The 12,990-nt window shown below is 54.6% G+C and overlaps 1 protein-coding gene across 2 annotated transcripts in view; it reads left to right on the top strand.

Moving 5' to 3' along the window:
* Positions 1-3,022: 3,022 nt before the first annotated feature.
* Positions 3,023-12,990, top strand: part of LOXL2 (lysyl oxidase like 2) — a 79,385-nt gene continuing 69,417 nt past the window's right edge. The window contains exon 1 of one of the 2 annotated variants that reach the window (XM_051836755.2): positions 3,023-3,396. Coding sequence is in view for 1 of the 2 variants with exons in the window: in XM_051836754.2 (XP_051692714.2) it covers positions 12,573-12,657 (85 nt within the window). In the remaining variant the exon portion in view is untranslated. Of the gene's footprint in view, positions 3,397-12,523; positions 12,658-12,990 lie in introns of those variants that run through there. The other variant, XM_051836754.2, reaches the window with a different exon arrangement.

Below are 12,990 nucleotides of genomic sequence, written 5' to 3'. Positions count from 1 at the left end.
ACTCTGTTTAAACATAGGCGAAAGAGCTGAGTATACGTTTCTTCAGAAGGGAACGCACCAAGGGCCAGGAGTCGTATGGAAAGATGCTCAATATCACTAGTCACTAGAGACATGCAAATCAAACACACTTCACATCTGTTCGAATGGCTACTGTCAAAAAGACAAAAGATAGCACGTGCTGCTGGGAATGTAAATTAGCATAGGCACTGTGGGAAACAGTATAGAGAGTCCTCCAGAAAATTAAAAAATAGCAGTACCATATGATTCAGAAATCTCACTACCAGGGATGCAGCCAAAGGAAATGAAATCAGTGGGCAGACAAGTGCTCTGCTCTTTTATCACGGTCGTCACAATAGCCAAGAACTGAGTGAACAGAAGTGTCCGTGGACAGATGAATGGGTAAAGAACATGCAGGGTCTATGCAGACTACTGATCAGCGTGGAAAGGATGAGATCCTGCCCGCGTGTCGGACAGGAGAATGCTATGGTGAGTAAGACAAGCCAGGCACTGGCCAGCGCCATGGCTTACTTGGTTAATCCTCCACCTGTGGTGCTGGCATCCCATATGGGTGCCGGGTTCTAGTCCTGGTTGCTCCTCTTCCAGTCCAGCTCTCTGCTGTGGCCCAGGAAGGCAGTGGAGGATGGCCCGAGTATTTGGGCGCCTGCACCTGCATGGGAGACCAGGAGGAAGCACCTGGCTCCTGGCTTCGGATCGGCGCAGCGCACTGGCGGTGGCAGCCATTTGGGGGGTGAACCAAAGGAAGGAAGACCTTTCTCTCTGTCTCTCTCACTGTCTAACTCTGCCTGTCAAAAAAAAAAAAAAAATTAAAAAAAAAAGACAAGCCAGGCACAGAGAGATGGGATCAGCTGATGGGGAGTGTAAAGCAGTTGGTCTTCTAGAAGTTGGGAGTGGAATAGTGATCGCCAGGGGCCCAGAATGACAGGAAGGAGGAGAGGATGGGGTGAGGTTGATGCACAGGCGCAATGTTAGAGCAGGAGAGGTGTTCGTTCCAGTGTAGGGTGACTATGTTAACAATAATATGTTGGTATGTCCAAAACACAAAGAAAGGATCGGGAATAGCCTCCCCCACACAAAAATGCCCAGCACCTAGGGTGACCAACACAAGAGTCGCACTGACTGGATCATTTCAGGACGCAGCTATGCATTGCAACATCGCCTTGTGTCCTGTTAGCACGTCTCATACAAAAATGGACCCCAACTTTAAGGCGGTGCGGATAGCGCCGGGGCACGGTCTCATGCCGTCTGGGTATTCCACAGGAGCATGTGTTTCTGCATAACCAGACCAGGCACCGCATACAAAGCTGCCTTTCTTTCTGCTTTGTAAACTTACCGGCCAACACTTTAGCAAGAGGGGTCAGCCTGGAAGTGGAGGAATGAGGGGGAAAGAGGGGAGGAGGAGACCCCAGGTCCATCAGCACGTTGTAAACACCTGCTCTGTGCAGGCCCTGTGTAGGCAGTTGATTGTCACAGCCGTGTGGAATCTTAAAGAACTCAGCTGGGCAGAGAAGGCCAGGGAAGGGCATGTTCAAATGCCCTGTGTGAAGCAGGGACAAGCAGGAAACAGGGAGCTGGGCCTGTGGGGGAGAGGAGAGGATGTGGTTAAGAGGTGAGCAGGCTAGAAATGCCTGGGGGTTGGGGGCGTGGCAGCGTGGGGGGGGGGGTTAGCCCATACAGAAGGGTTTGCCGTTTAAACGCTAGTGGTGTATTAAAGCTAGACAGTGTTGCCACCTGTGTAGTTTTTTTTTTTTTTTGTATCCATCTCTACACTGAGCCATTCACTGGTTCCAACCCCACTAACCACACCCACCTGCCTCTAACCCGCCTCCAATGCCCACCAGGATTTGAAGCAGCCAGGATGGTAACAGGGGGCAGAGTGGAAGGCCCCATCCTCACCGGTGAGAGTGTACAGTGGACGGGCTGGACTGGGGTGCCAAGTTCAGCCATGGCGAGGTCATGGAGGTGGATGGCTTTGCAATTCCATTGCTGGGATGCCCACCTTCCAGGGCAGGTTCCCGGGGCTCTGCCTGGGGACTGAACTCAGTCAGACAGGAGGGCACTGAGGGGGCGGCTCCACCCACACTGTTAGTAAAAGGGGCAGCCTATGTGGCGCCATGCATGCCTCACTCGCCAGCTTAGGCTCTGGCCTGCAAGCTTAGGTCCTGAGCCCCATGGCCCAAGTACCGGTGTCAGCTCCACCCCCACCTGCTCCTACTTCCCTGCCCCGCCCCCAGGGCAAAGTTTTAAAAGGACCTGTCCCTGAACAGGTGGCTCTCTCTCTTACTCTCTCTCTTTTCCTTCTTTGCCCCTACCTCTGCTCTGTCAGGTTTTCCCCACCAAGGAACCCCTCCCCTTGCTCTGGTGTTTGGTGGCAGCCTTCCACGCACTGCCCTCAACAAAGGCACAGACCCTGGCTTCCCAGGAGCAGGCACAGTCTCCTTTCCGGGTCCCTCCTTGGAGAGCTGGCCACCTGGCGAAGCCTTGCTCTTGCTTAAGGGGCTCTGAGGATGTCCACAGCCGGCTCTCCCAGCCCGCAGGGAACGCCTCCTAGGGGACCCTCAGAGGCAGCGGGCATGGACGGACCTCACTGCGCCTTGTCCCCTCCTTTAGCCCTAGGAGCGCAGGGCTGGTTGATCCAGGTCCCGCCACGCTCCGGAGAAAGACCTAGGCGGTCACAGAATCCTAAGCCTTCAAGGTATAAGGCAGAAAACTTGCCCACAGGGAGACAGGCTCTGCCAAGGCCACAGACGCGGTCTGGTGGCAGACAGGGGGCTGTTTGGTTTCGAGTCCCGGTCTGGGAATTCAGTGTGTCTCTGAATACCTTCATGGGTACCTTTTTATTGAGTGTCTACTATGCGCCAGGGAGGGCTGGGGTTTTCCGGGCTAAGGAGCCAGATTGGGCGGGTGGCCAGGGCATCGAAGGGTTAAATTCCGAGCGCACCACGGGGGTGGGGGTAGTGGAGTCTCCCCTAGGAAGAGCCTCCTCCCTCCGGAAACCCGGGCGGGCGCGGAGAGCTAGGGCAGGACTGCCCCGCTGGCGCGCAGCCTCCCCCGCGCCGCGCAGCCCCCTCGCGCCCCGGGAGCAGCAGCTCTCGGGTTACAACAAAAGGGGGCTGGAGGCCGGGCCTGCGGCGGGGGCCGCCTGCGGGGAAGGGGGTGGGCCCGGGGAGGGGTTTGCCGCCCCGCTCCGGTTAAAAGTCCGCGGGCGACTGGAGCGCGCGGCTTCCTCCCCTCGGGGCTCGCCTTGGCCAGCTCGCGGAGAACTCTGCTTGGCGACTGCTCTCCGACCCTGGGCTCAGCGGCGACCGGCGCAGATAGAGGCCCCCGTGGAGAGCGCAACCCGGCCCAGCCACAGCCACCCCGGACCCCTGCTGCCAAGTAAGGGCGCTTCCCGCGCCGGGCTTCCCGAAGCGGTTCGTGGGAAGGCGGGCACCGGTGCGCGGGTCTCCAAGTTCCGCACCCCGCCGCCTCTCGGCCGTGCTTGGGGTTCTGGGGGAGCGCAGCGGCGGGAGAGGACGTGCAAGCCGATGGGGCCCCATTCCGGCCTGGGCGGCCCCGCCCAGCCCTACTTCATCGGGACCGGGGAGCTGGGTTATCCCCTTTCTCGCCTTGGAGCCTCGGTGCGCGCCGGGTCCCTTGAGGGTGCAGCATGGAGCCAGGGGTCTGGGGGCTGCGCCTCTGGACAGATTATGAATTTGGGGGGTGTGGAGCCGGGGTTGCCCACGGAGCTGTGGCTTTGGGGACTGGGAGCGCGCGGGGCTTGGACGCGTCGGGGTAAGGGGCTCTAGGAGGAGAGATGCGGTCCGCACGCTGGAGAAGCATTCTCAAGTCAACCCTGGTGTGTCCGGGGACCTGGGGCCCTGTCCCGCTGTTATTCCCCGTAAGGCCCTAGAATCGGAAGGAACCAGCGCCGGCGAACCTCTTGCGGTGCGCGCTGGGTCGCCCGGGTACAGTTTATTCCGATCTTAGGCAGCGACCCCGGTGCCTGTAAGTTTTACGCAGGCTCTTAGCCCTCTGCGCCCCTCTCCCCAGCCAAAGTCTGCGAGCTCCAGGTGCCGCTGTCGTGAGGGCCGGAACAGAGTGATTGGCTGAAAGCAAAGCGGTCCCTTTCGCTGTCCACTCCGCCCCAACAAAACCCAGCGAGAGTGCCCGGTGGAGAGGCGGCGGCGGGGGCAGAGGGGACCGAGCTGGAGTCCCGAGGGAGCTGTATTGACTGGCAGAAACCTGGCCACAATGAGCTGCAGTCCTGACACTGTGGAGATCTTAAAATCGGTCCGCTCATTGCCTTGTGCATGGGAGGAACACTACAGAAGTTCAAAGCCAGGGGTTAGCGAGTATGGGATTCGAACCCAGGTCCATCAGGCCAGGCTCCTCCTCAACACCCACAGCTGGCCCGTGTGCCCTGGATTCTGGAGCTCGCTTGCCATCCTTGAGGGCTTTTTGTAGTTATTTATGTTGTATTGTGTTATGGGGCCAATGAGTGACTCACTGGGATCCGGGGTCGGGGATCCCTAGTACCTGCCCATGGGGTGACAAAGTGCACGCACCCCAGGGCTCCTGGCGGCTCTCAGGGCCCCTCCCTCCCCTGGGGATTAGGTCTGAGAGGGCCTCTCTGTGTGTGCATCTGCTTGTTTCCCTGTGACTCACTTAGTCATTGAGTGAAGAAGCCAAATATGGAACTGGAGTCTGCAGAGAGAGCAAGCTTCGGTGGCTGGCTGGACTCTGGGTGCTTCCCAGGCGGGGCTCCTTCAAGTCACTGACGTTTATCTCCTTCCCGCCCCCTACTCCAACACCCTCCCTAATTCCTTTCCTGGTCTCTCTTGGCCCCTTCCCAAGTCCTTGTCCTCTGACCTGTGGGTGACCAGAGTGGAGTGGCCTGGTACCAGGGGGAGCAGATTTTCCATGCTCTGGACATGCTCATCTGTGGAGCTCATGTCCCAGAAAATGCTGCATCATTTATTTAAAATATTTCTTAATCCCAACAATATTTCAGAAATGTGCACCCAAGTTGACAGAAGGGATAATAAGGTACTTAAAAATGTTTGTGAAAAGTGGAATGAAGAGATACGTTAGTTTGGTACAAAAAAAATTGGAAATCTGCATACAACGGGGTCTCCAAGAAGTTTATGAAATGCATATCATGAAAAACTGCATGGGCATGGGTTTCTTTTTTTTTTTTTTTTTTTTTTTTTTTTGACAGGCCGAGTGGATAGTGAGAGAGAGAGACAGAGAGAAAGGTCTTCCTTTGCCGTTGGTTCACCCTCCAATGGCCGCCGCGGCCGGCGCGCTGCGGCCGGCGCACCGCGCTGATCCGATGGCAGGAGCCAGGAGCCAGGTGCTTTTCCTGGTCTCCCATGGGGTGCAGGGCCCAAGCACCTGGGCCATCCTCCACTGCACTCCCTGGCCACAGCAGAGAGCTGGCCTGGAAGAGGGGCAACCGGGACAGAATCCGGCGCCCCGACCGGGACTAGAACCCGGTGTGCCGGCGCCGCTAGGCGGAGGATTAGCCTAGTGAGCCGCGGCGCCGGCCAGTGGGTTTCAAATTTTTACACCAAGGCCTATCTTTTGATTCCTTTCTCCAAAAATGTTTGAAGTGCCTTCCACTGAGGTTCAGTGGTTCTGAACAAGTTGCCACATTTAACGTCATCTGTCCCTTGGCTGTGTGCTCATACCTTAAGGCAAATGCCAGGTGTGTCCTGTCATGCCTGCATATTTCGCTGTGACCACTATCTGGTGTCGTTGCTACATCTAAGAATTGAATCAGGATTCTTGATATCATCTCTGCTCTTCAAATTCCCCAACCTTCCCCCCAGATGTTTTTTATACTTCATCTAGAAGGTCTGTTGATTTGTAGAAATTGTTGCATTCCTGTTGTTTTGTTTGTTTGAGATTTATTTAAGTCAGAGAGCTCCAGCCAGAGTGGCCTGGAAGGGGACTAGGCTTCACTTTTTTTTTTTTTAATGAAACAGGTAGATATTTATGTATTTATAAGGCAGAGTTACAGAGAGGTAGAGGCAGAGGTGGAGAGAACGAGAGAGCTCTTCCATCTGCCGGTTTACTCCCCATACGGCTGCAACGGCCAGAGATGAGTCGATCCCAAGCCAGGAGCCAGGAGCTTGTTCCAGGTCTCCCACGCGAGTGCAGGGACCCAAGCCCTTGGGCATTCTTCCACTGCTTCCCCAGGCCATAGCAGGGAGCTGGACTGGAAGAGGAGCAGCCAGGACACGAACAAGCACCCATATGGATGTTAGCGCCACAGGTGGAGGCTTAGCCCACTGTGCCATAGCACCGGCCCCATTAAACCACTTTTCTTTCCACTGAAGCCTTTGATTCCTACGACGTCCCACTCAAGAGTGAGGTGGGTATTGCTGAATTCATTTATGGCTGAGGAAGGAAGCAAACAGATAAGCTGTCTCGACGGCCCAGCTAGTGACCGATGGAGCCAGGATCTAAGCCAGCCTCCGTGTTCCTGGACAGCAGTGGTTTTTAGCTTGCCCTCTGTGATGCTCATGGAATAGCAGCTGCTCCCTGAAGACTTCCTCTTGGCTCGGCCTTCCTCCTGAGCGGGTCACTTCCCATACACCTGCTGTCAGAATTCCCTGGGTCACTGTTGAGTAGTTGGACATTTGGTGCTTGGGATAAATGAGCTGCGAGGTTGAGAAGCCTGGCTTGCTTCCTCCACTTACTGCAAAACCGTGAGAAAGCCATTCACCCATCTGGGGCATCTGAAGGAGGGAGCATTATCCACTCCCCTTCTGTAGTGCAGGTCTCAAAGTTGCATGGGGCAGGCTTTTAACCTGGCATTGAAGATGCCTGTGGCCTGCGTTGGATCGTTCAATCCCTGGCCCAGTCCTGGGCTGCTTGTGGGCATTTGGATTAGGAGAGTAAACCAGTTGGATAGGAGATACCTGTCTCCATCTTTCTCTGACTCTGCTCTCTCCCAAACTCATAAATAAGTAGGACGAGACAAACGACTGTACCTGGAATTCCTACAAGAAACAAAGTCCCCAGAGGGAAACCTGGTGGGGATGAATCATCACCCCTCTGGGGGCACTGCCTGGGTGATCTGCACACCAGTGTCCCCCGAATCCAAGACAGAGAAAGGGAGCAGAGGCACAGGGTTCCCGTGGAGGTCCTTGGTTTAGGGAACAACTCTGTTTATTCCGCCATTGATAATGGGGGTATACGAGGGGGCCTCCAAGAGTTTGGGGGAGAGTGGAATCCAAAGTCAATGGATGTGCATTTTCCAGATCCCTTGGGGACCCCTGCATTGCACAGCTCCAGAGCCTTTTGCTTTTGGCACCTGCCCGGTATAGGTTTCTTTGCTTTTGAGATGGGGTGATCAGGAGCAACTTTTACAACTTGTTAGTGAAACTCCCTGGCTCAGAACCTCCCTCCTTGGCAAGCTGCTTGGGAAAGGGAATCTGGTGCTGCTGTGTTTGTTGAGCTGGAGTAGGGAGTGACCAGACCTCCCACAAACAGCCAGGCAGGGGCGGGAAGCGGGTGCACGGGTCCCTTGCTGACCTGCAAGAACTCAGAAAGGACAGAGCATTCACCTTGGCCAGCAGGCTGTCTCCCTGGGGCTGCAATGTCTGGATGGTTGCCACTGCAGTTGCAAAAGCAGCACTGCTCCCTTCTGGGGCAGCCTGGGGAGCCTTGGGAGGAAGGGCTTCTGCCTCCCAGGGGCTGCGGGGGCTTCAAGAAGGGCAGCCTGTAATGAGCATGGTTCATCTCCCTCTGGAGAAAGCCTGTGTGGCAGTCCCACCCCACCTCAGCTGAAGCCGCCGGAGCCGCCTGCTCCCAGGCGCATAGAACCGGCAGACCTGGAAGTCGTGGGCTACAACAGATGGAAGAGACAAGTAGAGTCCCACAGAGACACCACAGCAGCTGCAGTCTGTGCGAGAACTTCAACAGTCTATGGACAACTGGAAAGAGACTTAAATTAGCTTTATTTTGCTGCGAAACATTTCATAGTTTTCTTCTTAACATGCACATTCCATGAACTTTTTGAAGACCTCTTGTGTGCACAGATCTCAGAATGTTTTGCCCCCAAATACACTTTTTGCATTTCGTCTTCCTCACTGAGCTTTTGTAAGTCCTCCCCTCCTCCAACCGAATCTTCTGTCTCCAGCCTTGTCTGGGGTGAAGCGAGGGCCGGAAACTGCTCATCCTGAGAACTGCACAGGTGTGCTCCTGCCGTGGAACGTGGTGCGCGTATTTCCTCATCCAGGACATACCACCTGTCAGGAGCGCTGGCTGCTCTTCTCCCCCGGCCTGGCTCGGAAAATTCGCTGAGCCCCAGGACCACTCGCTGAGCCCCAGGACCACTCTCTCAGGACAGCCGCTTGCAGGAGGGTGATGCAGCACAATGATGACAGCATAGATGAGATTTTGGCCCAGAGTTTCCAGCAATTGCTTGCACTTCCCTTGGCAGGAATGATGATAGCGGGAAAGTTGTGGGCGGGGGGTGGGGTGGGATAAGGATGTCAGAGCAAGAATTAATCAGCAGGTAATGAGGATGCGGTTAGGATCACAGTCCGTAAATTCCGCCCAGAGCTGTCGGTCCCGTCCTTGGGAGACCTGTAGCGTCATGGTTCGTTATGGCGCTCTGTGCGAGTGGCAGCGTGCGCTCTTGCTTTTTGGTTGCTGGGAACCATGTCAGACAAGCAGACGCAGCTGGCCTGCAGACGGCCTGCGGCCACAGCTCCCCAAGATCCCCCTCGATGACTTGCCAGCGTGCTGTAGAGAGTGCGTGCCACAGAAATGCTGCCGCTCGCCTGTGACGTGTGCACCTATGACTTCAGCCACTCTGTGACTCGTGAACAGCTGCATGCATGGTTTCTTTATCATCCTCCTTGAACCTGGATCTGCCACCTTCTCCCAGCCCCAGCCGCAGCCCTCCTGCAGCCTTGTCCTGCCCTACCCCTGGGTAAATACCCCACAGTCTTCCCCATGCAAAACCATCCTGTGCAGTAGTCAGGGAGATCTTTCCAGAGCAGGGGTCAGTAGCCTTTTTCTGCCAAAGGCCACCTGGCCATGTCTTAGATTTTATTACCATGTGGTCTCTGGTGCCGCTGGCCAACTCTGCCGCGTCAGTGCTAAAGCAAACCCAGACAACATGAAAGGAATGAACAGGACTGTGTTCCAGCAGAACTCCTCTTAGGAAAGCTTCACTTGCAGATTCAGCCCCCGAGGACTGTAGTTGGCTGACTGTGGCTGCAAATCATGAACCTGCCCACGCCACCCTCTTGCTCACCCTCGTGCTCCTCCCCAGCACGGGGAAGCCTCACACCTCTAAACGTGACATACAGAGTCCCTCGTGGGTCCCGGGCTGGCATCTGCAGCCTCACTTCTGCCACTTCTCCTTGAGGTATCCGCTGCCCCAGCCCTTCACTGCTCATTTGGCTATCCTGAGCCACCCCCAAAAGCCCCTGTGTGAATTCAGACCTGCTGCCTGGAATGGTGGGCCCCCCAGCCCCTGCCCCCATCCAAGCCTATCATACTCCTGCTTCCCTTCAAAACATGCTCAGGTTGTCAGCCACCTACAGCTTTCCCTGATCCTCGTGCCCAGCTGGATTCACTGCCTTCCCACTTCTGTCTGTGGACGCTGTCTCTTAGTACGTTAGCGTGCTGCTGTCTCTTAGTACGTCCGGAAGGATCCTATAAACTCCTTAAGGGCAGGAGCTGTTCAGATTTATCTTGGTCTCAGTGCCTAATACAGTGCTCATCATGTGACAGATGCTTAATAAATAAATACAGCTAAGCTCAAGTGCTACATAAGTAGGGTTTTAAAAGTTAATTAATTGGGGGCCAGTGCTGTGGCGTAACACCTGCAGAGCTGCCATCCCATATGGGCCCCAGTTCAACTCCCAGCTGCTCCACTTCCAATCCAGCTCTCTGCTGTGGTCTGGTAAAGCAGTAGAAGATGGCCCAGGTCTTTGGGCCCCTGCACTCCCGTGGGAGATCCGGAAGAAGCTTCTGGCTCCTGGTTTTGGACAGGTGCAGCTCCAACCAATTGGCGAGTGAACCAGTGGTTGGAAGACCTCTCTCTCTCTTTCTCTCCCTCTGCCTCTCCTTCTCTCTGTATTAACTCTGACTTTCAAATAAACAAATACATTTTTTTAAAGTTAATTAAATTGAAAGGGAGAGAGAGAGACGGAGAGAGCTCTTTTGTCCATTGATTCACTCCTCAAATGTCCCCAACAGCCAGGACTGGACCAGGCCAACGCTGGGAGCCAAGATCTCCAACTGGGTCTCCCACATGGGTGATGGGGGTCCAAGTATTTGAGCCATCATTCTCTGTCGTGTATCCTCCTGGTATGAAATGCTGTCTCGTGGTCATTTTCATTTTCATCTGTCTAGTGATTACTGATACTGAGTGGCTTTTTGTGTGCTTGCTATCCACTGGTGTATTTTCCCTGCAGGAGTGTCTGTTTTTTACTTGGCTATTTTTATTATTGAATTGCCAGCATTTCTATGTATTTTGGATACTGGATCCTTATCAGGTACACAGATAACAAATGTTTTCTTCCTTTCCGTGGCTTATTGTTTTTCTTTCATGAGAGTGTGTTTATTTTTTTTTTTCGTCTCCAGTTTGATTCACATTTACTCAGCATCTATTCTGTGCTGGTCATAGGGGATCCAGCAATGCAAAGATACAGACACCCTCCCTCCTGGGGGTTCACGGTCCCTGGAGGGAGCTAGACACGCCAACAGAAGATGATAACGTGGTAGACTAAGCACACTAAGTCACCCCCATCAGTGCTGCCTTGGTTTGTGAGGCATCTCAGTAGTATCTTTTTAAAAAAGGAAAATGTCTTTTTAAATTTATTTCTCTTTATTTGAAAGGCAGAGACACAGACAGACACCTAGATCTTCTGTTCACTCCCCAAAAGTGCACGACAGCCAAGGCCGGGCAAGGCCAGAGCCAGGAGCCCAGAACTCAGTCCAGGTCCTCAAATGAGTGGCAGGGACCCGGGTACTTGAAGCATCACCCCTGCCTCCCAGAGTGCTTACTGGCAGACAGCCAGCACCCAGGGCAGACCGGGACTCTGACACAGGACGCTCACCTTCCAGGCAGCATCGCGCTGCTGTGCCGAGCGCCCACTCCTTGACGCTATCTTCCATACACACAAGTTTTTAATTTGCATAAGGTCCAACTTGCATGTTTTTCCTTTGTTGCCTGTGCTTGTGGCGTCTTATCTAAGAAATCCTCGCCAGAGCCAAGACCATGAAGATCTGCGCCTGTGCTCTCTTTAGTTTTAGCTTTCACACTGAGGTCCTTGGTCATTTTGGATTAATCCGTGTAAATGGTATAGGGCCAGGGTGCAGCCTCGTTCTTTTGCATGTGCCTGCTCAGTTATTCCAGCTCTGTTCCTTCAAAGAACATTCTTTCCCCCACTGGCCAGTGTTGGCGTCCTCATCCGCATCAACTGACCTTGGACGCGAGGGTTTATTTCTGGACTCCCAGCTCTGCTCCACTGAGCTCTGTGTTTCTCCTGATGTCCGATCCATATGGTCTTGATTCGCAGTGCATGCTGAGACCAGGACGTACGAATCCTCTTACTTTTTGTCTTGGCTGTTTTGGATCCCTTGCAATTCCACATGCGAGGTAGAATCACTCAGCTTGTCAATTTCCTCAAAGAAACAGGCTGGGATTCAGATAGGGATTGGGTTAAGTCTTATGCTCTGTTTATTTAAGCAATGTCTTCTAGTTTTCAGAGCTTGCATTTTCCATTTATTTTATTAACTTTACCCCTACATGTTGTTCCCCATTTTTGCTGCTACTGTAAATTGGATTGCTTTTTTAACTTCATTTTTAGGATTCTTCACTGAAGGCATATAGAAACACAGTTCACTGTTGTGCATCGGTCTTGTATCCTGTAACACTCCTTCTCAGTTCTAACGGTCTGTAGTAGATTCCTTGAGCTTTCTTGCATATGCATGCGAGTCTGTTCTCAAACAAGGTATGTTTCCAAGGTGCGTGTGTGGTGTAAGAACAGGAAATGGGAAGTGCAGAGGTAGGGCGTGTGAGGCAGGTGGGCTCACCTGCGCACAGGTCAGGGTGGCCAGAGCTCGGGCGGGGGGGGCAGGTGGGAGCTGTGTGTGCTGCGGAGGCATCCTGCCGCTCAGAAGTGACGTGAGACCCGTGCTGGTGACACGGATCAACTCCAGCAGCAGCTGGGAAAGCCTGCCTCCCCGGATGAGCAACAACGTGTGGGTCTCTGCAGATGTCACTGCTGTGTAGATGCCGTCATGTTGATGGTGACCCAAGTCCAGCTGGCAGGGTGCAGCCGAGCCAGGCCAGCTTTGGTGATGTGGCAGCTGGCGCCTGCTGCTTTTGCTCACGGGGCTTCTGGGTGGGAGCCTGGGCTGTAAGGGACAGCAGAATCCCAGATCTTGCAGGCTTAACAAACTTCGGAGCCGCGCTCTTGCTCCACCCTCCCCGCCCCCTCCCATAGCCAGACGTTTCCAGACACGCTGAGGATGTGACCGTGGCCTCTGTGCCAGCTGCGCCTGCTCTTGCTGGGCCTTCTGAGTTTGGCTGTCGTGTGATGAGCAAAGACCTGAAGAGTGGATTTGCTTGGCTGAGTGCTTGGCGGGGCCACTTCTGGAGATACAAAGGCGTCCAAAGCCATGGTGAGTGCTGCGGTGACACGTGAGCCCTGCCCGGGGCACAAGGCCAGCTTTGCAGCTCAGACACCGAGCTCAGGACGTGCCTCCCTGGCCCCTTTGTTGGATCATCACTTAGACTGGTTTGTGCACCTCCATCAGCTCCCACCCGTTGTCGGAGTGCCTGCCTGCCTGCCTGCCTACCTCGGGGTCTGGGCTGGACCAAGCCTCTGCACCCCTCCTCCAGGAGCCCCGGCCCTGGACCCCCCAGGGAGAGGACTGCCCGCCCAGTTTGCATGCCTTTCCACACCTTGTTCCTGGCTTCTGCACTCCCCTGCCTGCTTGGTGAGGACTTTAGCA

Source organism: Oryctolagus cuniculus, chromosome 8 (assembly GCF_964237555.1).
Source record: "Oryctolagus cuniculus chromosome 8, mOryCun1.1, whole genome shotgun sequence".
Classification (NCBI taxonomy): domain Eukaryota; kingdom Metazoa; phylum Chordata; class Mammalia; order Lagomorpha; family Leporidae; genus Oryctolagus; species Oryctolagus cuniculus.
This window is presented reverse-complemented; position numbering and strand designations above follow the sequence as displayed.